Below are 24,290 nucleotides of genomic sequence, written 5' to 3' on the forward strand. Positions count from 1 at the left end.
GATAATAATGTTATATTATATTTATGATAATACATATCTGCAAACCAAATGTATTTCCCCTTTTTTGCATCTTCAATAGTTGTAGATGTTCCAACATTCGTAGATGACCCTCAGGGTCATATAACAACCAGGGTTGCTGTAGAGTGGACATAAGTTCAACACTCAGGAGTCAATGTCCTATCTTTTGTATTTTTCATACCCTGAGAGAGAGAATATATTCCACACTTAAATAATAGATCATCATTCACTCACACAGCCATGTCTTCATAGAGGTTCATCATTTATTATCTGTAACGGCTTTCTTGTGGAGAAGGAGAAGCGGACCAAAATGCAGCGTGGTCATTTCCATACATGTTTATTGAACGACAAAAAAACCACAAACAATACAAAAACCTATACAGCCTATCTGGTGACTACAAACACAGAGACAGGAACAATCACCCACAAAATACTCAAAGAATATGGCTGCCTAAATATGGTTCCCAATCAGAGACAACGATAATCACCTGACTCTGATTGAGAACCGCCTCAGGCAGCCATAGACTATGCTAGACACCCCACAAAACCCCAAGACAAAAACGCACCACAAAAACCCATGTCACACCCTGGCCTGACCAAATAAATGAAGACAAACATACTATACTTCGACCAGGGCGTGACATTATCATAGTTTTGTCATAGCTTCTAATTATAGTTTCTAATCACAGATTGAATATACAGTGGGGCAAAAAAGTATTTAGTCAGCCACCAATTGTGCAAGTTCTCCCACTTAAAAAGATGAGAGAGACCTGTAATTTTCATCATAGGTACACTTCAACTATGACAGACAAAATTAGAAAATAAATCCAGAAAATCACATTGTAGGATTTTTAATGAATTTATTTGCAAATTATGGTGGAAAATAAGTATTTTCTGCGAACGTTAGATAATATTAACATGTTATACGATATATATACATTTTTTTAAATACAAGAATATGGGCATTTTATATTTAAAAAATCGATGTCATCGGTTTAAAACACCTATAACTCCTGTTTAATATTACAATATTATCCATAATATTCAATACCCACAGGCCGCATCCAAATCGAATATATTATTTTCACTAACTCACCTTCAGAAAGCTCCATTAGGATGGATTCACGGATGATCTTTTTATCTGTTGGCCTGTGGGTTTGTAGCTGTGCTAAAGCGGTGCGAACAGAGTGGGAAAGTATCTGTTTCACTAGACTCGTTCGCAGTTGTGTCCCTAACTAGAGATAGTACGGAATGAGTTTACAGGGCCGTGGTGGCATTTTTTCGGACGATATCCTGTATGCAACACCCTGTATATTTGGTTTAGATTCCAAAGGTAGTGATTTCAAACAACAGGATGGGATGTCGAGACATTTTGTCTGCATGTATTGCCTTTTGATTTCCTACCTCCTCAGGGGTAGTAGCTTGGGGGGTGTCCACCACCCCGTTTATAGACCGGGGTGGTGGGACCGGGCTCTGATTAGAAATAACATTGTTTTAAACCCAAGGGGGCTATCTCGCCATACTGTATTCTTTCTGGGGTGTTTGACTTTTTACCCCCCACATCCTCTTGGTGTTTGACTTTTTACCCTCCCCCCCACATCCTCTTGGTGTTTGACTTTTTACCCCCACATCCTCTTGGTGTTTGACTTTTTACCCCCACATCCTCTTGGTGTTTGACTTTTTACCCCCCACATCCTCTTGGTGTTTGACTTTTTACCCCCCACATCCTCTTGGTGTTTGACTTTTTACCCCCCACATCCTCTGGGTGAGATAAATTCGGATTTGAAAGACCTATGTGTTAATGAATCGAAAGTGCCCATTTTAAGAGACGCCGTCACACACTTTTTGATGGGGGGGTAGGCAGATAACAGTATGCATGATAGTGCAAACCTTGGTTTCAAACGATCCCTATAGAGACACACACCCCCATACCCTTTTTGTTTTTGAAACAAACACACACACGCACTCACATGGCTTTTCCGTAAGTCTTTTTCTTCCGACAGACCGGGGTCAGAGCGAAAACAAGAGCTTCCCATTCATTAAGGGGTGAGATACAATTTTAAAACCATTTTATTTCATTCAAAATATTAACTACTGTAATTGCTGGACTATAATCCGCTACTTTTTTCCCACGCTTTGAACCTCGCGGTTTATACAATGACGCAGCTAATTTATGGATTTTTCCCGCTTTCACAAGATTCATGCCGCCAAAAAACTGAGCACCGTCACATAATGTGACGTAAATCGAGCGCGCTCAAACTTCCCATCATTCTGATTACGGTAGTCATTTTGTCACCCTCATCATGGCAAAGACACGGAGAAATGCATATGATGCAGCTTTCAAGTTGAAGGCGATCGATCTGGCTGTTGGAAAAAGAAATAGAGCTGTTGCACGGGAGCTTGGCCTTAATGAGTCAATGATAAGACGTTGGAAACAGCAGCGTGAGGAACTGACTCAGTGCAAAAAGACGACAAAAGCTTTCAGAGGGAAGAAAAGCAGATGGCCCGAACTAGAAAATTAGCTTGAAGACTGGGTCAACACACAGAGAGCAGACGGCCGAGGTGTTTCAACTGTGCAGATCCGACTGAAAGCCAAAACAATCGCCACCGCAATGAAGTTTGAGGATTTTAGAGGTGGACCATCGTGGTGTCTAAGATTTATGAGATGTAAGGGCCTGTCCATCAGGGTACGGACGAGTCTGTGTCAGCAGCTCCCTCCCGACTACGAGGAAAAAGTTTCAAACTTCCGCAAATTCACTGATGCAAAGATAGAGGAGCATTCCATCGGCCCGCACGACATCGTAAATATGGATCAGGTTCTTCTGACATTTGACCTGCCTCTCACTCGGACTGTCAACAGGAAAGGCGAATCATCCGTCACGCTGAAAACAACTGGGTATGAAAAAACGCACTTCACCTGTGTTCTGAGCTGCACGGCATCGGGAGAAAAGCTTCCACCGATGTTGATTTTTAAACGCATGACGATGCCAAAAGAAACATTCAGAGAGGAATTGTTATGAAAGTCAACAAGAAAGGATGGATGACGGAAGGCCTAATGCATGAATGGCATATGGAGTGTTACGGCAAGCGACCGGGAGGATTCTTTCACAAGAACAAGGCATTGCTTGTGTTGGACAGCATGAGGGCCCACATAACAGATTCTGTGAAAGAAGCCATCAAGAGGACAAACTCAAGTGGGGAGAAATCCTTCACTAAAACGGGTCGCTTGCGAAGAGCCACTTATGGTCAAGTCTGCCAGTGGGTCCTGACAGCGTGGAGCATTGTCAAAAAATCCACTATCATCAACGGGTTTCGAAAGGCTGGACTGCTGCGTGTTGTTGAGGGCAGTTCAGCAGGGAATTTGCCTCCGGATGAAAGTGACGAGAGCGACAATGAAAACGATCCAACATCGGATGAAGCAATTCTGAGGCTATTCAACTCCGACACCGAAGGAGATGACTTCAGTGGTTTCAGTGCACAGGAGGAGGAAGATAGTGACCAATGACTTTACTGGTAGGCTACTGTTTCATTTTTGTTACAAGCCGTGTTTCGTTAAAGCCTATTTATTTTTGTTACAAGCCGTATTTCGTTAAAGCCTATTTATTTTTGTTACAAGCTGTGTTTCGTTTAAAGGCTGTGTAAAGTTCATTTGTTTCAATGTACCGGTAGGCACCTGCGGCTTATAGACATGTGCGGCGTATTTATGTACAAAATACATATATTTTTTTTAATCAGTTGGTGCGGTTTATATTCAGGTGCGCTTAATAGTCCAGCAATTACGGTACATACAGTTTAAAGCATGTCATAATTAAACCTTTTTACTATTCCTTTCTTACAGATATAGGGCCTGGTTAGCCCTGACCTGCATCCGTTTCCAATTCCCCCTACGCCATGACATTCTTGCACGCTCCATCAAAGCTCCGTAAATTTTCCCTCCATGGGTAGATAATCCGTCTGGCATGTAAGGTCCTGGGTATGTCTCAAGGATAGCCACGGCCAGCGCCGTAATTGTTCCCGATTTTGGAAAAGACTGTCCAGCTTTTTCATAAGGGTTATGAATATGGGATAATCACTCCATTTAAAGCTAAACACTGTCATAAAAAAGTTGACATCCATGCATGCCTCGGAAGATACACGAGAACTGACAGACTTTGTTGCATCTCCACTATATCTGTCATGTTGCTGTGGTCTTTTTAAAAGTCAATAAACATGTGTGTAAAGTGTACACTTTTGTTTCACTGTAGATTTGTTTAAGCCCACCTAGAAACACCTGATTTATCTCACAGCATTAACATGCATGAAACCAGTGTCACCAACAGGAGGTTGGGGAGGACAAGGGAGGACAAGCTCAAGTGCTGGAGTGGAATGGTATCAAATACAGCAAACACATGGTTTCAATGTGTTTGATGCCATACCATTTGCTCTGTTCCAGCCAATTATTATGAGCCATCCTCCCACCAGCAGCCCCCATTGGTATGTTGTAATGATTTTAGAGTCATTAGATCATGGGATATTTATTTTAAAGTTTTAGATTCAGACTCAGATCTCTCCCTCCTGGTAGATACTTCTAAATTCAACTGAACAAGGGAGGAGGTAGTTTTACTACTGGTGATGGTTTGTATCACTGTGGAGTCAAGCACAATAATACACAGCTGTGTCTTCAATCTGCAGACTCTGTCCTTTTAAAACAAGGACAGAGTCTGCAGTGTCTCCAGTGGAAGTGTCTCTGGTGATGCTGAACTTGTGTTTCAGGGAATCTTTATAAGCTGTGCTTCCACCACTACTAATATATCCAATCCACTCCAGTGTTTTCCCTACAGGTTGTCGCATCTAAGCTGCCCAAGTGTTAGTAACAAAATAAGAGACCTTACAGGTTTCTGTATGTATCAGTTATTATTGTAAAAACAACTGTACAGCGGTGCTTGTGAACATTTAGCTATTAAAGCATTCATCAACAAGATATGAGGTTGTCTGTGCTGAATGGGGAAGTGTTTTTATACAGCTTCCCCCATTAGTTTTACCACTGTGACTCTCTAGCACAGTAATACACTGCTGTGTCCTCACTCTTCAGACTGTTCATCTGTAGGTACAGCTTACTGCTGGAGTCATCTCTGGAGATGGTGAATCTACCCTGAAATGACTGGGATTAATATGTAGTAGTACTATAACTAGTAGCAATCCACTCCAGTCCTTTCCCAGGAGCATCTCTGGAGATGGTGAATCTACCCTGGACTGACTGGGAATAATATGTAATATGTAACTAGTAGCAATCCACTCCAGTCCTTTCCCAGGAGCATCTCTGGAGATGGTGAATCTACCCTGGACTGACTGGGAATAATATGTAGCAGTACTATAACTAGTAGCACTCCAGTCCTTTCCCAGAAGCATCTCTGGAGATGGTGAATCTACCCTGGACTGACTGGGAATAATATGTAGCAGTACTATAACTAGTAGCAATCCACTCCAGTCCTTTCCCAGGAGCATCTCTGGAGATGGTGAATCTACCCTGGACTGACTGGGAGTAATATGTAGCAGTACTATAACTAGTAGCAATCCACTCCAGTCCTTTCCCAGGAGCATCTCTGGAGATGGTGAATCTACCCTGGACTGACTGGGAATAATATGTAGCAGTACTATAACTAGTAGCAATCCACTCCAGTCCTTTCCCAGGAGCATCTCTGGAGATGGTGAATCTACCCTGGACTGACTGGGAATAATATGTAGCAGTACTATAACTAGTAGCAATCCACTCCAGTCCTTTCCCAGGAGCATCTCTGGAGATGGTGAATCTACCCTGGACTGACTGGGAATAATATGTAGCAGTACTATAACTAGTAGCAATCCACTCCAGTCCTTTCCCAGGAGCCTGTCTGATCCAAGCCATGTAGTAGCTACTGAATGTGAACCCAGAGGCTTGTCAGGTCAGTTGGTGGAATTCTCCAGGCTTTTTAACTACTGGTCCAGACTCAGTCATTGTCTGACTATGAACACCTTTTGAAATAAATCACAGATGTTGTTAAAACATCGTAAAGTGGTAGGCCACACAAGATCAGAGAATGGGACCACCGATTGCTGAAACGCTTAGCGCGTAAAAATCGTCTTTCCTCGGTTACAACATTCACTACCTAGTTATAAACTGCCTCTGGAAGCAATGTCAGCGCAAGAACTGTCCGTCTGGAGCTTAAGATCACCATGCGCAATGCCAAGCACCGACTGGAATGGTACAATGCCCGCTGCCATTGAACTCTGGAGCAGTAGAAACATGTTATTTTGGTTGATGAATAACACTTCGCAATCTGGCAGTCCGACGGACGAATCTGGTCTTGGCGGAGGCCAGGAGAATGCTACCTGCCCGAATGCATGGTGCCAATTGTAAAGTTTGGTGGAGGAAGAATAATTGTCTCGGGCTGTTTTTCATGGTTCGGGCTAGGCCCCTTAGTTCCAGTGAAGGGAAATCATAACTCTACAGCACATATGTCAGAGTCAAGGCCCGCGGGCCACATCCGGCCCGCAAGAAGGTTTTTTACGGCCCCTGGGATGATCTTGATTTATTATTAGAACCGGCCCGCAGCAAGCCGGCAGCCCGCAGATCTTTTACACGCACCAATACTACATTTCCCACAATGCAAAGGTGACGCACCGAGCAGTAGGCTGCTTCATTTCAATATTTATTGGCACATCAGTCGTCAGCATCACAGTAAAATTAACTTTCAGATACCCATCAAAAATGGCAAAACGGAAGGTGGATACTGAGAACCGGGGGTTTCAAACAAGGTGGGAGTCGGAGTATATGTTCACGAAGGTAGCTGGAAAACCTGTGTGTCTTCTGTGTGGAGAAAGTGTGGCGGTACTGAAAGAGTATAATCTGAGACGACATTATGAAACGAAACACGCGGACAAAAACAAGAATATGGACATGGAACAAAGGCTACAAAAGGCAGAGGAATTAAAACGAGGCCTCAAATCTCGACAGGCTCTGTTCAAAAAAGCCAAATCACAAGGCCAGGCTGCTGTCAAGGCCAGTTTTATTTTGGCAGAAGAGATCGCTAAATCAGCCCGGCCATTTACGGAGGGGGATTTCATCAAAAACTGCATGATTAAAGTTTGTGACGAAGTTTGCCCAGAAAAAAGGCAACTCTTTTTAAATGTGAGTCTGAGCAGAAACACCATTGCCGAGAGAGTAGACCAGTTGTCCATCAATCTAAAAGAGCAGCTTGTGAAAAAGGGAAAATATTTTATTGCATATTCCTTGGCTGTGGATGAGAGCACCGACATTTCTGACATTGCCCAGTTGTCAATTTTCATCCGCGGAGTGGACTCCAACCTAAGCGTGACAGAGGAGTTTTTGGCTTTACGTCCTATGCATGGCACAACTACGGGGCATGATTTGTATGAAGAGGTGTCAAGATGTGTAAATGAGATGGAGCTGCCTTGGGAAAAACTCGTGGGTTTGACAACCGACGGAGCACCTGCGATGTGTGGACACAGGAGCGGACTGGTGGCGAAGATACGGGAAAAGATGCAAGAGGAAAACGCGACAGGTGAGCTGACAGCTTATCATTGTATCATACACCAGGAAGCGTTGTGCGGTAAAGCCTTGAAAATGGAGCATGTAATGAGCATCATCACGCGCACAGTTAACTTTATCAGAGCCAAAGGTTTGAATCACCGCCAGTTCAAGGCATTTCTGACGGAGTTAGAAACGGAGCATGGTGATTTGCCTTATCACACAGAGGTGCGATGGCTAAGCCAGGGAAAGGTGCTTCAAAGATGTTTCGAGCTTCGTGAGGAGATTTGTCTGTTCTTGGACAGCAAAGGGAAAGACACAACACAACTCCGAGACGAAATGTTTCTGTGTGAAATGGCTTTTCTGTGTGACATTACGAGTCATCTGAATGCAATAAACTTGCAGCTGCAGGGTCGGGATCGTGTCATCTCTGATATGTACAGTACAGTGAAGGCATTTAAAACCAAACTGACTCTGTGGGAGACGCAGATGCGGAAAGAAAATTTGAGCCACTTTCCCAGCTGCCAGACCATGAAAGAGAAGCTCTCTACCAGTGCGTTCCCGAGCACACAGTTGGCTGATAAAATAGGTATGCTTGCCGCTGACTTTCGACGCCGATTTGCTGACTTTGAAGCACAAAAAGCAGGTTGGAACTGCTCGGTAACCCATTTGCTGTTGACGTGGAAAGCTCACCACCAAACCTCCAAATGGAGTTGATTGACCTCCAATGCAATGATGCACTGAGGGCAAAATATGCGGCAGTGGGTGCTGCGGAGTTCGCCCGTTTCCTCCCGGCACAATGCCCCAGCTGCGCATCCAGGCTGCTCAAACGTTGTCTATGTTTGGCAGCACATACCTGTGTGAACAACTGTTTTCTTTGATGAACCTGAACAAAACATCACACAGAAGTCGACTTACTGCTGAACACCTCCACTCAATTCTGAGGATTTCTTCAGCTCAGAGCCTTACCCCGAACATTGATGAACTTGTGGAAAAGATGGGACACCACCAAGTATCACCCTCAACCTCAAACAAGTGAACATTACTGTGCAATCACATATTTAGAGTTTTTACTCAGTTCAAGTTTAAAAGTTAAAATTTAATATTTGTTTTCACTGCATGTTACTTCTCCTTAAACAAAGTGTTGTTTTTGATTAATAGATTTTTGCACTTTATTTTTTTGTATTTCAATCCAATTATATTTGAAAAATATTTCAGTTGAGTGGATGATAGAAAATTGCTATTATTGTTTTTTCTTTGAAGTAAATTTAGCCCACTTTTGCTAAAATAGAAAATATAGTCTACTGATGGTGCCTTGAATACCGGTTTCTTTCATTTAATGTTCATGTTATGGGGATATTTATATAAAGGAAATTTGTCTTTTGTGTCTGTTGAAAATTAAAGATTACTGACAGAGCCATAAGAAAATATTGCTTTATTTATCTGATCATATTGTAATATATTTGTTAGGTTTTCAGTAGGTTCAATTAGGTTCACTAGACTATATGCGTCATTTAAAAATTTTTCAATGAACATTCGAACAGTCCGGCCCTCGTCTTGTAGCTGATTTTTTTATTTGGCCCTCCGTCCATTTGACTTTGACACCCCTGCTCTACAGCATACAATGGCATTCTAGACAATTCTGTGCTTCCAACTTTGTGGCAAAAGTTTGGGGAAGGCCCTTTCCTGTTTCAGCATTACAATGCCCCCATGCACAAAGCGAGGTCCATACATAAATGGTTTGTTGAGATCAGTGTGGAAGAAATTGACTGGCCTGCACAGAGCCCGGACCTCAGCTCCACCTTTGGGATGAATTGGAAGGTCGACTGCGAGCCAGGACTTCTCGCCCAACATCAGGGCCCAACAACACTAATGCTCTTGTTGCTGAATGGAAGCATGACCCTGCAGGTCATGTAGTGTATGTGCCTTGTGTTGATGTACAGGCAGTTATGTTGTTTTGTCTCTCAGGGGAATATTATACTTCAGTAGATGTGACTATATTGAAAGACGGCATCCCCAGCCGCGCCCTCAGAGCATGCGCAGACCAGCTGGCTGGTGTGTTTACGGACATATTCAATCAATCCCTATCCCAGTCTGTTGTTCCCACATGCTTCAAGAGGGCCACCATTGTTCCTGTTCCCAAGAAAGCTAAGGTAACTGAGCTAAACGACTACCGCCCCGTAGCACTCACTTCCGTCATCATGAAGTGCTTTGAGAGACTAGTCAAGGACCATATCACCTCCACCCTACCTGACACCCTAGACCCACTCCAATTTGCTTACCGCCCAAATAGGTCCACAGACGATGCAATCTCAACCACACTGCACACTGCCCTAACCCATCTGGACAAGAGGAATACCTATGTGAGAATGCTGTTCATCGACTACAGCTCAGCATTTAACACCATAGTGCCCTCCAAGCTCGACGACACAATAGTGGTAGGCTTGATTACCAACAACGACGAGGCGGCCTACAGGGAGGAGGTGAGGGCCCTCGGAGTGTGGTGTCAGGAAAATAACCTCACACTCAACGTCAACAAAACTAAGGAGATGATTGTGGACTTCAGGAAACAGCAGAGGGAACACCCCCCTATCCACATCGATGGAACAGTAGTGGAGAGGGTAGGAAGTTTTAAGTTCCTCGGCGTACACATCACAGACAAACTGAATTGGTCCACCCACACAGACAGCATCGTGAAGAAGGCGCAGCAGCGCCTCTTCAACCTCAGGAGGCTGAAGAAATTCGGCTTGTCACCAAAAGCACTCACAAACTTCTACAGATGCACAATCAAGAGCATCCTGTCGGGCTGTATCACCGCCTGGTACGGCAACTGCTCCGCCCACAACAGTAAGGCTCTCCAGAGGGTAGTGAGGTCTGCAGAACGCATCACCGGGGGCAAACTACCTGCCCTCCAGGACACCTACACCACCCGATGTCACAGGAAGGCCATAAAGATCATCAAGGACAACAACCACCCGAGCCACTGCCTGTTCACTCGCTATCCTCCAGAAGGCGAGGTCAGTACATGTGCATCAAAGCTGGGACCGAGAGACTGAAAAACAGCTTCTATCTCAAGGCCATCAGACTGTTAAACAGCCATCACTAACATTGAGTGGCTGCTGCCAACACACTGACTCAACTCCAGCCACTTTAATAATGGGAATTGATGGGAATTTATGTAAAATATATCACTAGCCACTTTAAACAATGCTACTTAATATAATGTTTACATACCCTACATTATTCATCTCATATGTATACGTATATACTGTACTCTATATCATCTACTGCATCTTTATGTAATACATGTATCACTAGCCACTTTAACTATGCCACTTTGTTTACATACTCATCTCATATGTATATACTGTACTCAATACCATCTACTGTATCTTGCCTATGCCGCTCTGTACCATCACTCATTCATATATCTTTATGTACATATTCTTTATCCCCTTACACTTGTGTCTATAAGGTAGTAGTTTTAGAATTGTTAGCTAGATTACTTGTTGGTTATTACTGCATTGTCGGAACTAGAAGCACAAGCATTTCGCTACACTCGCATTAACATCTGCTAACCATGTGTATGTGACAAATAAAATTTGATTTGATTTATTGTACTGATGCTCTACTGCCCTCTGTTGACTCTGCTGCCAGTTAGATTCTCTGAGGGGTTTTTGTACAGATCCTCCACTCACTCACACCACTGTGTCTCTCTTGCACAGTAATACACAGCAGAGTCCTCTGCTCTCAGACCAGAGAGCTTCAGATACACCATGCTGTTAGAATTATCTCTGGTGACTTCTATACGTCCTTCAATATTTTTTGAATAGATCGTTTTGCTGGCATCATAGTAGATTAATCCCATCCAGTCCAGTGCTTTTCCTGCAGGTTGTCGTATCCAGTGCATGCCATGGTTACTAAATGTAAAGCCAGATCCCTTACAGGAGAGGCTGAGAGTATCTCCAGGCTTTTTCAGGACTGGACCAGAGGGAATGGACTCCAAACTCTGACCATTTAAAGCTGATGGAAAGTTAAAGATACAGTAGAAGAGGAAGGTAAAGAAATTGAGGTTATAACAAACTAACGTTAATGTTCAGTCATTCCTCATTAAGAACAGTTGATAAGGAGTAAAACCAAGCAGAACTCACAGGTCAGACAGAGAGAGAGCAGCAGAAGGTAGAGTTTTCCCGTCATACTGAGGGTGGAGGTAAGAACTCAGCTGCTTCACACAAGACAACAAGACAGCAGCAGAATATAAGTATATATGAACTCTGAGGGATCTGGATTTACATCATGATGTCATGGGGGAGGGACTGATGACTCTGAGGTCAGAGGTCAATTTATGGCTCATAATTAGGGCCAGGAGTTGTCCTTTATCACATGACCTGACCAGAAAAAAGTTGGTCAGTTCACTTAGTCAGAAAAACCTCCAGGGCCTACTCATCACACACATATGCAACTGACTCAATGACTGGAGGAACAGTGGGGAACATGATGATTTTCAAAATGTTGATAACCTTCATGATTTCATTTAATTGTGGACTCATATAGCATATATATATATATATATATATATATTTTTTTTTAACCTTTATAGGCAAGTCAGTTAAGAACAATACGTAAAGGTCATGGGTGACAAAAACAGTACATTAGTATTCACAGGACCGGTTTCCAATGGGGCAGTTAAGCAAAATCTATAATTAAACAAGGAGGCCATTTTACGATTATGCTTTCTGTCATGAATGAACAGAGCTTAATGAGATTCAACACCTCACATGGCCTGTACTTTTTTTTGTTTATGTATACATGTATATAGATGATGTAATTAAGATATAAAGCACAAGAGGACGTGTTATGTGCTCAGTACAGTGACAGGTATTTGGCGTTGTTCGACCCAAAGCATTAGGTGTTGCTGATGCTTTTCAAATCTTACAACGCCCTGATAGGTATTTTACCTATCAGCTAACCACATTGTATGTTATAGAAATCTGAATAGAATTAGGAATTAGTCATTTAATAGGATCTCTTTGGAAATCTGTCAGTCGATGACACAGCCGATGACGTGGCACGCAACCATTGGTTGATGTATGCAACATCTGAAAGGGGGACGTGACCTTTCTCTCTACAGGGGAATTTAAATTTCAAAAGTGAAACAAATCTTCTGAGGTCTGATAGGCAGACAGCAAGGCTTATTGTAACCCCCACTATAACAAACTAAATGCTGGGCTAGAAGCAATGCAAAATAAAGTGCGAGGTGAGATAAATATAAGAGATGATTTGGACAGCAACATGAACATGATATTGTTATGGGAGGTGCAGTGATCATTTTCAGATAGAACATTTTCAGATGGGCATTGGTATGTCTGTGACGGCCAACACAGCACAGCTTGGAACGCTGCTCGTACAATCAGCATTCAGGATCCAAACAACCAGTTTCATAATGTATTATAGCTCATACCAAATTACATACTGTACTATGTTTGCATATGATTGCCTACAATGTCTCAAAACTCTGAGTGGTCCATAATGTGGTTCTGCATTTTGTATTGTCAATGAATGTACCAGTATGTATTGTGGAGTGACACTTTCATCAATGTTTCTAACTCTCTACTTTTGCCTGTAGGACAATGCTCATGTTAACAGCAGTTCAGTTTATGGTTTACTGGTTGATTTGGTTCTCAGTGGAATGTGTGCAGTTTGTAGTCTGCTGTACTGATGCTCTACTGCCCTCTGTTGACTCTGCTGTACTGATGCGGAAGGTTGCAAGTTCAAACCCCCGAGCTGACAAGGTACAAATCTGTCGTTCTTCCTTTGAACAGGCAGTTAACCCACTGCTCATAGGCCGTCATTGAAAATAAGAATTTGTTCTTAACTGACTTGCCTGATTAAATAAAGGTAAAAAAATTAATAAATTCGAACATTATGTTTCATGTATTAAGAAGAGTCATGAAATAGTTGATATCAAATCATATTACAACAGCACAAAAAAATATATTTTAAAAAACAATAACGAACAACAAGTAATGTACCCTAAAATGTATTCTCATTGTTTCAAAGTCACATGGTCAACAACTTTCACCAAACTACTTCACTTAGATGGCTAAACTTCACTCAATGACTTTTTCAATTAATAATTTGACATTTTCTCCCACATCTGCAATACATCACTGTTGTGTGTTGTTTTTAAACGTGTTACTGCACTTTTACAGTTATACATTGGTCCTTTTTAGGGTTAATCAAGATGCTATTTCAGGGAAATGCCTTTACCAGAGTGCAGGTGCATACTGGGGCAGAAGTCATGCTTGGGTAGCTTTGAACTACTCAAATCAAATCAAATCAAATTTATTTATATAGCCCTTCGTACATCAGCTGATATCTCAAAGTGCTGTACAGAAACCCAGCCTAAAACCCCAAACAGCAAACAATGCAGGTGTAAAAGCACGGTGGCTAGGAAAAACTCCCTAGAAAGGCCAAAACCTAGGAAGAAACCTAGAGAGGAACCAGGCTATGTGGGGTGGCCAGTCCTCTACTGTGCCCAATGCTCATTTTGATAGACACGACAAATAAAAATGCATTCTTGAACATATTCTCTCCAAGACATACTAAAGTATTTAGGGGGAATTTCCCAGGACAGCTTTGAGAAACCACATTGTTCAATGCAATTCTTGAAAAGTGTGTTATATCTATTACAAACACAAACCATGAATATGGTCTGTCAATAACATTGTGTGTGATGAGTAGCAGTGAATGACTGAAAATATTAAATCATGTAATGAATACAACTGCTAACAAGGTCTATAATATATATTTAATGGTGATTGAATTGATTGATTCTTTGATCCATCTCACCATTTATTCAAACCAAATGCAAATTGTGTTCATATGGTTGAAACATTGTATGGTTACCAGCCACCAGCTGGCTAATGCAAAAAGGCAGTTCCTCCTCAGCTGAAACAAGGTAGTGAGAATTAGATCATGAAAGTGTATAGGAACAGTCCCTACAGTCCCTGAGCTACTTAACTGCTTTAACTGTCTATCTGAATCATCAGAGATGCTAAACTGGGACCCTGAAACACCCAGGTGACAGACTGGAGTTCACCAAGCATGGTGCCACACAGCTGTGAGGGTCACAGAGGGGAAGAGAGAGGGGTGGGGTGTGTGAGAGAAACAGACACAACTGAGAAAAGCAGAGCAGGATCAGTGTGGAACAGAATGGATTATCAAACATAAACCCTTAGACTATGGAATGGATGCATTAATACTTACTTCTTATACAGTTTGACCAAAATGATGGAAAATATGCCGTTTCTGTGTGACTTAAAGCTTAATAATTATGACACAAGTAACTATATGTTTATTCCATATGTGAGACCTTACAGGAGATGGTCAGTGGTTGACCTGGTTAGACACTCATAGAGGCTGACTGAGTGAGTTCTTCATAGTAAATACTTATGGACAAAGAATTTAAAATGTAACTCACTACAAATAAAATCATATTAAAGTTTTAACAAAACCAAAGCCATCGCTTATTGTTCTATCTTTCCCCCAAATCCAGAGAGACTCACAGGAGAAAGCAGCAGCAGAGATGCAGAGAACATGATTTGTGTTGAAGCTGAACTGGTGGGAGCTGCTCTTCACTACTCCCCAGGACACAGAGGGAAGCACGAGGACTCTCAGATACAGAGAGGTTTTATAGGGACGTATTATGACACACATATAGAGCGAAGACAGTCAGGTATACAAGGACTGGGAATATCAACGCAAAATGGGGGGATATTATGTGATAACGTGTCAGTTTTTAACACTAGACTTATTGGGGATGAAACTGATATGATATGTAGTAACTCCTTAGAATGGTTAAACATTCTTTATGGGACTCAAATGACATGGGTGCTTTTTATTGGTAATCCTGTCCGTGTCCCCACTCTCTGAGGCTCTCAGGGGGAATGGAATATGAAGGGAAAAAACATTTCCAATACTGCATGACAAATATAAGTACCCACCTAACCATTATATTTATCAATGATATACGGTATGTATGTATGTATGCATGTATGTATGTATGTATGTATGTATGTATGGGCTGCAGGCCCAGACGGCATCTCCAGCCGCGCCCTCAGAGCATGCGCAGACCAGCTGGCTGGTGTGTTTACGGACATATTCAATCAATGCCTATCCCAGTCTGTTGTTCCCACATGCTTCAAGAGGGCCACCATTGTTCCTGTTCCCAAGAAAGCTAAGGTAACTGAGCTAAACGAATACCGCCCCGTAGCACTCACTTCCGTCATCATGAAGTGCTTTGAGAGACTAGTCAAGGACCATATCACCTCCACCCTACCTGACACCCTAGACCCACTCCAATTTGCTTACCGCCCAAATAGGTCCACAGACGATGCAATCTCAACCACACTGCACACTGCCCTAACCCATCTGGACAAGAGGAATACCTATGTGAGAATGCTGTTCATCGACTACAGCTCGGCATTTAACACCATAGTGCCCTCCAAGCTCGTCATCAAGCTGGAGACCCTGGGTCTCGACCACGCCCTGTGCAACTGGGTACTGGACTTCCTGACGGGCCGCCCCCAGGTGGTGAGGGTAGGCAACAACATCTCCACCCCGCTGATCCTCAACACTGAGGCCCCACAAGGGTGCGTTCTGAGCCCTCTCCTGTACTCCCTGTTCACCCACAACTGCGTGGCCACTCACGCCTCCAACTCAATCATCAAGTTTGCGGACGACACAACAGTGGTAGGCTTGATTACCAACAACGACGAGACGGCCTACAGGGAGGAGGTGAGGGCCCTCGGAGTGTGGTGTCAGGAAAATAACCTCACATTCAACGTCAACAAAACTAAGGAGATGATTGTGGACTTCAGGAAACAGCAGAGGCGACACCCCCCTATCCACATCGATGGAACAGTAGTGGAGAGGGTAGTAAGTTTTAAGTTCCTCGGCGTACACATCACAGACAAACTGAATTGGTCCACCCACACAGACAGCATCGTGAAGAAGGCGCAGCAGCGCCTCTTCAACCTCAGGAGGCTGAAGAAATTTGGCTTGTCACCAAAAGCACTCACAAACTTCTACAGATGCACAATCGAGAGCATCCTGTCGGGCTCACCGCCTGGTACGGCAATTGCTCCGCCCACAACCATACGGCTCTCCAGAGGGTAGTGAGGTCTGCACAACGCATCACCGGGGGCAAACTACCTGCCCTCCAGGACACCTACACCACCCGATGTCACAGGAAGGCCATAAAGATCATCAAGGACAACAACCACCCGAGCCACTGCCTGTTCACCCCGCTATCATCCAGAAGGCGAGGTCAGTACAGGTGCATCAAAGCTGGGACCGAGAGACTGAAAAACAGCTTCTATCTCAAGGCCATCAGACTGTTAAACAGCCACCAATTGAGTGGCTGCTGCCAACACACTGACACTGACTCAACTCCAGCCACTTTAATAATGGGAATTGATGGGAAATGATGTAAAATATATCACTAGCCACTTTAAACAATGCTACTTAATATAATGTTTACATACCCTACATTATTCATCTCATATGTATACGTATATACTGTACTCTATATCATCTACTACATCCTTATGTAATACATGTATCACTAGCCACTTTAACTATGCCACTTTGTTTACATACTCATCTCATATGTATATACTGCACTCAATACCATCTACTGTATCTTGCCTATGCCGCTCTGTACCATCACTCATTCATATATCTTTATGTACATATTCTTTATCCCCTTACACTTGTGTCTATAAGGTAGTAGTTTTGGAATTGTTAGCTAGATTACTTGTTGGTTATTACTGCATTGTCGGAACTAGAAGCACAAGCATTTCGCTACACTCGCACTAACGACTGCTAACCATGTGTATGTGACAAATAAAATTTGATTTGATGTATGTATGTATGTATGTATGTATGTATGTATGTATGTATGTATGTATGTATGTATGTACGTACGTGTGTATGTATGTATGTATGTATGTATGTATGTATGTATGTATGTATGTATGTATGTATGTATGTATGTATGTATGTATGTATGTATGTATGTATGTATGTATGTATGTATGTATGTATGTATGTATGTATGTATGTATGTATGTATGTATGTATGTATGTGTTTAAAGTATGGCTGAGCTCGTGCTATTAAACCATTCATCATAAATACATTTGGTTGTCTGTGTTCCATGGGGAAGTGGTTTTTGTACAGCTCTCTCAACACTCTCTCTCACTGTGTGTACCGGGCACAGTAATACACTGCTGTGTCCTCACTCCTCAGACTGTTCATCTGTAGGTATAGCTTACTGCTGGAGTCATCTCTGGAGATGGTGAATCTACCCTGAAATGACTGGGAGTAGTCAGCAGTAGTACTATAACTATAAGCAATCCACTCCAGTCCTTTCCCAGGAGCCTGTCTGATCCAGTTCATCCCATAGCTACTGAATGTAAACCCAGAGGCTGTACAGGTCAGTTTGTATGATTCTCCAGGATTTTTAACCACTGGTCCAGACTCAGTCAGTGTCTGACCCTGAACACCTGTTGAAATACATAGAATGTTGAAGAGGGTTTTGAAGCTAAATGCTAATGTGTCGATTTATTTCCGTGATACGCTTATAATTAGGCTGCATTTCCTCACCTGTTAGATAGACTGTCAGTAAAAGTATTCCTGTGGTAGGAAACATGGTGATCTGTGTTGTTCTCTAAAGGTAGTTTAGACCGTCCTCAGTAGAAACAACCTTCAACAGAGACATTAATAAAGAGGCAGGACTAGAGTATTTGCATGAGCTCCTCCTTACTGGGAGGACCAATCACAAGAGGCTTTGATATACACCCATAGTTCACCTTTGATATTTTTTATGTATCTTTATTTTACTGGGTAAGTTGAAAAACACTCTCTCTTACAACAACGATGTGTGGAAGGGATGCAATGTCAAATTGCTGATTAGATCATTATGAAAGTGGATCAATGTTTCTTTACCATCTGTCACTGAAATGTACCAGAGAGAAACCATGTTCTCTGAATCAACCCTTGAAGAATATCTTTATTAAATAACATTGTGGAAAGCTTTTCAATGCAAGGGAAATCCATAAGTGCCTCCTAGAGTGTGAAATTGGAACTAAAGGTCACATCTCTGCTCTTCATGTTCCATGTGTCCCCAGATAATGGGTTTGTACAGCTCTGGCCATGGTTTGTATCATTGTGGGAATTGAGAGCACAGTAATGCACAGCTGTGTCTTCAGTCTGAAAGTGCTTCCCTTGTGGAAACACTGTGCTACTGGAAGTGTCAATTGCGTAGCCGATTTTGCTCTTAAGTGGGTCTATTATGCTGGTGCTCCCACTGCCAGTTCCGCAAACCCCATAACCAATCCACTCCATGTCATATCCAGTAGTACAATAGCTAGCAAGAGTATAACCATAGGTCTTAGAGGAGATGGTAAAGGTGTAATGAATACTCAGGGAGAAAAAGGGGATTAACGCACAGAGCGCAGCAGGTGTTTATTTCGCCTTCGCAGAAGGCAGGAATCGTGGTCACAGGCAAGCAATGGTCATACACAGGAAGGCAAACAGGAAGGTGAATCAAAACTAGGACTGAAGGCTATAACTGTTTTTTTTACAAACGAGCCAGGAAAAGGATTAGTAGAGTCAAAATGAACAATACCTCACAAAGGTACAAACAGAATGAACTGAACTAAATAAGATGCTGATGAGACCAGGTGAGTAACTAACACAGGTGAAATCAATGAACAAAAATGATAGACAGGGCTACGTTCAAGAACACAAAGAAACAAGGCTATGTTCAAGAACACAAAGAAACAGGGTTACGTTCAAGAACACAAGGTTGACTAAGAAAATAAATACAGAACCTTACAAAAGGATTCTCCTGGACTTACAACAATTGAACCAGGCTGTGTTAGTGTGATATCACAGTAAATACCTGTATGGATAAAACACACAAATATATTAACATTGTTCACAAACAACCTTAAAGATACATTAGAATTGTTTATATTTCTGCCAATCCAAAAATGTGTCGAGTTCCTCCCAAATCCAGAGAGACTCACAAGATGCAGCAGCAGCAGACATGCAGGGAACACGGTTCATTTTGAAGCTGAACTGATGGGAACTCGGGACTCAGAGGGACACACACAGAGATTGTTTATATAAGGGAGAGGTGGGGAGAAAGAGAGGAAGAGAGGAGTGTGGTACAATCTGTATAGGGAGAAGAGGCAGGTGTGGGAGGAATGGGAATAGCAGTAAACCTTTCTTTCATAACTATATCAAAACCTTTCTTTGACAACTCTGCCATATTTTTATATTCATTTTCTATTGTACTAAGCTAGATTGTTACTGATGAGTAATAGTTAACCACTGGGCACAGATGTCAGTTTAATAATGTCTCGTTTTGATTAACATTAGATTCAGTTGTCATCTAACGTGAATTCAAACACAAACAAAAATAACACCGTTTTGGGATTTTGGTTAAAAGTTGGAAGAAAATACACATTGCAGAAATTCCTTTACATTGATGGCTTCTTGCAAATCCAATCAGGTATCCACCTTGTTTAATGTCAACAGATGGAAAAAATAATATTGTTTTAAACGAAGTGATGTGGAAACCACGTTGATTCAGACAGTTTGTGTCCAGTGGGATGACTCTTGATACTAGCAAAACCTATTGCCAATATGATTTCACCACAAGACAGAAGTGATAGTGGTCTCCAGTTTTTAATTACATTAGTAGTCAGATATTAATTTCGTGGTCGTTAATAGATGATCTTGTATGTCACCAGTGATGAGTATGAGTTTCATACAGTGTGTGAACGTTTTGCTCATAATGAAAGGAAACAGATGATACACCTGTTTTACATATTTCCTATGTACAGTATACTTTCAGGAACATTGAACTGCAACTGATAATTAACTAAATCTCTGTGTTTATGAGTCACTTCACATCATCTTCCCAGAAGGTGGGTTTTTGTACAGGTCTGGTGTTGATTTGTATCACTGTGGAGGGGAGCACAATAATACACAGCTGTGTCTTCAGTCTGCAGACTCCTTTTGAAAACAATGTGATGCTTTTTTTCAGTGAATCTTTATAAGCTGTGTCTCCAGCATTATTTATATATCCAATCCACTACAATGTTTTCCCAGCAGGCTGTCGAATCCAAAATGTAGTAACAGTAGTAACTGAATATGAGACCTTACAGGAGATGGTCAGTGGTTGACCTGGCTGGACAGTCATAGAGATTGGCTGAGTGAGTTAAAAAATAACTCTGTACACCTGAGAAAGAAAATAATGAACAATGTCAAATACACAAAATAGCAACATGTTACACTTAAACTATATCAAGTCTTGTAGTTGTGTTGCAGCCAGTTTTATACAACAGGCAATTTTCTTTGTTTTGTCTTTCCTCCAAAATCCCTAGAGACTCACAGGAGGCAGCTGCCAGCAGCAGAGATGCAGGGAACATGGTTTGTGTTGAAGCTGAACTGGTGGGAGCTGCTCTACTCTCCAGGACTCAGAGGTACATACTAGGACAGACAGACTGATACAGTTTAAGTAGAGAGAGAACCAGGTTATGATTGACATAAAAGGGGAGGGGATGTATAAGAGGGTTAGAAACACTGCAGGACCATCTCCACTATTACTGGACACAACCTTTACATTCTGATAACTCAGAGACCCTCTCTGTTATCTTTTTGAATGGGGGGGAGGGGTAAATATGAAACACTACATTTACAGCATTATTTCATACTTGTGGTGGATGAAACATATTTAAGACAAACTAAACTATTTAGAATCAACATCCATATTATACTTTTTTCTTGTAATACATTTAAATAGCAGAGTCTTCATCAGTACTGGTCTTTATTTTAATCATATGGAGAGAGAGGGGCCCCTGTTGGTGTATCAACAACACTAGCACCATGTATTTAACAGGTGTATCATTGTGTTATTATTTGATACATCATTAGAATTGTTCCTCATGTTTCCCCTTGTCATGGTCTACTGGTCATACTATACGTATGTCTGTGTGTCCTTCCTTTCTCTACCAGATGGTTTTTGTACAGCTATTCTCATTAGTTTAACCATAGTGAGTCTCTAGCACAGTAATACACTGCAGAGTCCTCTGGCTTCAACTGGCTCATGTGCAGATAGAAATTACTGCTGTCCTTTGATGCAGTGAATCGGCCCTGTACTACTGGGGCATTGCTCTTGTCACTGTCAGAATAATAGTAAATGATCCACTCAAGTCCTTTTCCAGGTGCCTGGCGGATCCAGTACATATTAGTGCTGCTTGGAGTAAATCCACTACAGGCACATGTGAGTTTGAGGGATCCTGCAGGGGTCCCCTGGACTGACTGTTCAGCCTGTGAGAGTACGACCTGACAGTGGACACCTGAGGGAGAGGAATGACAGGTCAGATCAATCAAGGAGTCACATCAGTATCACAGCAAAACAGGTTATACTGATCAGAATACAGTCAGGAACTCACAGGATACAGCTGCCAGCAGGAGCAGCAGAGATGCAGGGAACATGGTTTGTGTTGAAGTTCAACAGGTGGGAGCTGCTCTTCTCTACTCTCCAGGACTCAGAAGGACGTACTAGGACTCTCAAATACAGAGGTTTTTATATAAGGAGGAGGGAGAGGGAGAGAAAGGAAGAGGGGCTCAGTGAAATTTGCATAAGGAGAGGATATATATTATTAATGGAAATATCAGTAGGGAAACAATATGTAATAACTGTGCAAGCTATAAATACTCTAGTGTGTTCTCCATGTAATAAGACTTATACTGGAGGATAATGTTAGACAGGACTGTGATACAATGAGCTTTACACTCTGCTAATATTTTTTGTATCACAACTCAATAGTGTGAATTGTCCCCAGTCTTTATATTGGTGCATATATTTGTATTTATATCATAACACTTAATTATGTGTCTTGTTGATACTATAGAGCTTAGATCTTCTTGTTCGGTACTGGCCACCTTCATCATGTGAATGATTAAAACATTAAAGTGTTGGATCATGAATAAGTTCATTGAACGTTTGATAGACATCAATTAGAATACCATCAAGTCATATCAGGAGTATAATAGACAAACAACTCAGATATACATTTCCAGCACCACCAATGATGGGCTTGTATTCATTTACAAATTTGATGTGGTGAAGCATCTCTGTTGTATTTAATTTAAGGAGTCCTATTATACAAACACTGTACTGCTAGAGCTGCCATAACTAGAAGGGATCTTCAGTGAGTCTACAGTAGAAGTACTACTAATACATGTATAACCAACATACTCCAAAGCTTTTCCTTCAGCTTGTCATATCCAGCGAGGGCAGTAAGAATATTTACAAAACCCAGAGAATTTGCAGAAGATGCTGAAAGACTGTCCTCGTTTTCTAACCACTGGACCAGAATGGATGAGTTCAATATCACAGCAGACACCTGGAAGGAGGAACACACATCAATACACAGCATTGTCAGTTTTCATCAGAAATTAGAAATGATCAATTCAGAGTTGTAATAAATATCAATTTGTATGAACAGAGAAACTCACAGGATACAGCTGCCAGCAGCAGCAGAGATGCAGGTAACATGGTTTGTGTTGAAGCTGAACTGGTGAGAGCTGCTCTTCGCTCCAGTTCTCATAGAGGCCTCTAAGGACAGACAGACACTGTTTAAGTAGGGAATCAGAGGGAGGGTTTGCATTGACATGGAGAGATGGTGGGAGATACAGTATATAAGAGACACTTCAGGACCTCCACCACTATTACTGATAGTACAGGAAGGCCATAAAGATCATCAAGGACAACAACCACCCGAGCCACAGCCTGTTCACCCCGCTATCATCCAGAAGGCGAGGTCAGTACAGGTGCATCAAAGCTGGGACCGAGAGACTGAAAAACAGCTTCTATCTCAAGGCCATCAGACTGTTAAACAGCCACCACTAACATTGAGTGGCTGCTGCCAACACACTGACTCAACTCCAGCCACTTTAATAATGGGAATTGATGTAAAATATATCACTAGCCACTTTAAACAATGCTACTTAATATAATGTTTATATACCCTACATTATTCATCTCATATGCATACGTATATACTGTACTCTATATCATCTATTGCATCTTTATGTAATACATGTACTGTACCACTAGCCACTTTAAACTATGCCACTTTGTTTACATACTCATCTCATATGTAAATACTGTACTCGATACCATCTACTGCATCTTGCCTATGCCGCTCTGTACCATCACTCATTCATATATCTTTATGTACTGTATCAACAACACTATACCAACATATCTAACAGGTGTGTTATCTCTGTGTCACTGTGTGATGATACGGTATCTGAACATTGGCCAGCTAATGTTTGTGCATACACATGGGCAAGTACATCCTTTCTATTCCAGATGTTTTTTGTACAGCTTCTCCCATTAGTTTTACCACTGTGACTCTCTAGCACAGTAATACACTGCTGTGTCCTCACTCTTCAGACTGTTCATCTGTAGGTACAGCTTACTGCTGGAGTCATCTCTGGAGATGGTGAATCTACCCTGGACTGACTGGGAATAATATGTAGCAGTACTATAACTAGTAGCAATCCACTCCAGTCCTTTCCCAGGAGCATCTCTGGAGATGGTGAATCTACCCTGGAATGACTGGGATTAATATGTAGTAGTACTATAACTAGTAGCAATCCACTCCAGTCCTTTCC

General features: G+C 42.0%; 1 gene segment (V, D, J or C); it reads right to left on the minus strand.

Moving 5' to 3' along the window:
- Positions 1–24,290, minus strand: part of LOC115104380 (immunoglobulin heavy variable 3-74-like) — a gene marked incomplete at its 5' end in the record, with an annotated part of 43,344 nt that overhangs the window by 18,678 nt on the left and 376 nt on the right. Inside the window, 2 exon segments of the V gene segment in view lie at positions 22,058–23,014; positions 23,127–24,225. Coding sequence covers positions 24,016–24,225 — 210 coding nt within the window.

The sequence above is a fragment of the Oncorhynchus nerka genome, linkage group LG26 (assembly GCF_034236695.1).
Source record: "Oncorhynchus nerka isolate Pitt River linkage group LG26, Oner_Uvic_2.0, whole genome shotgun sequence".
Classification (NCBI taxonomy): domain Eukaryota; kingdom Metazoa; phylum Chordata; class Actinopteri; order Salmoniformes; family Salmonidae; genus Oncorhynchus; species Oncorhynchus nerka.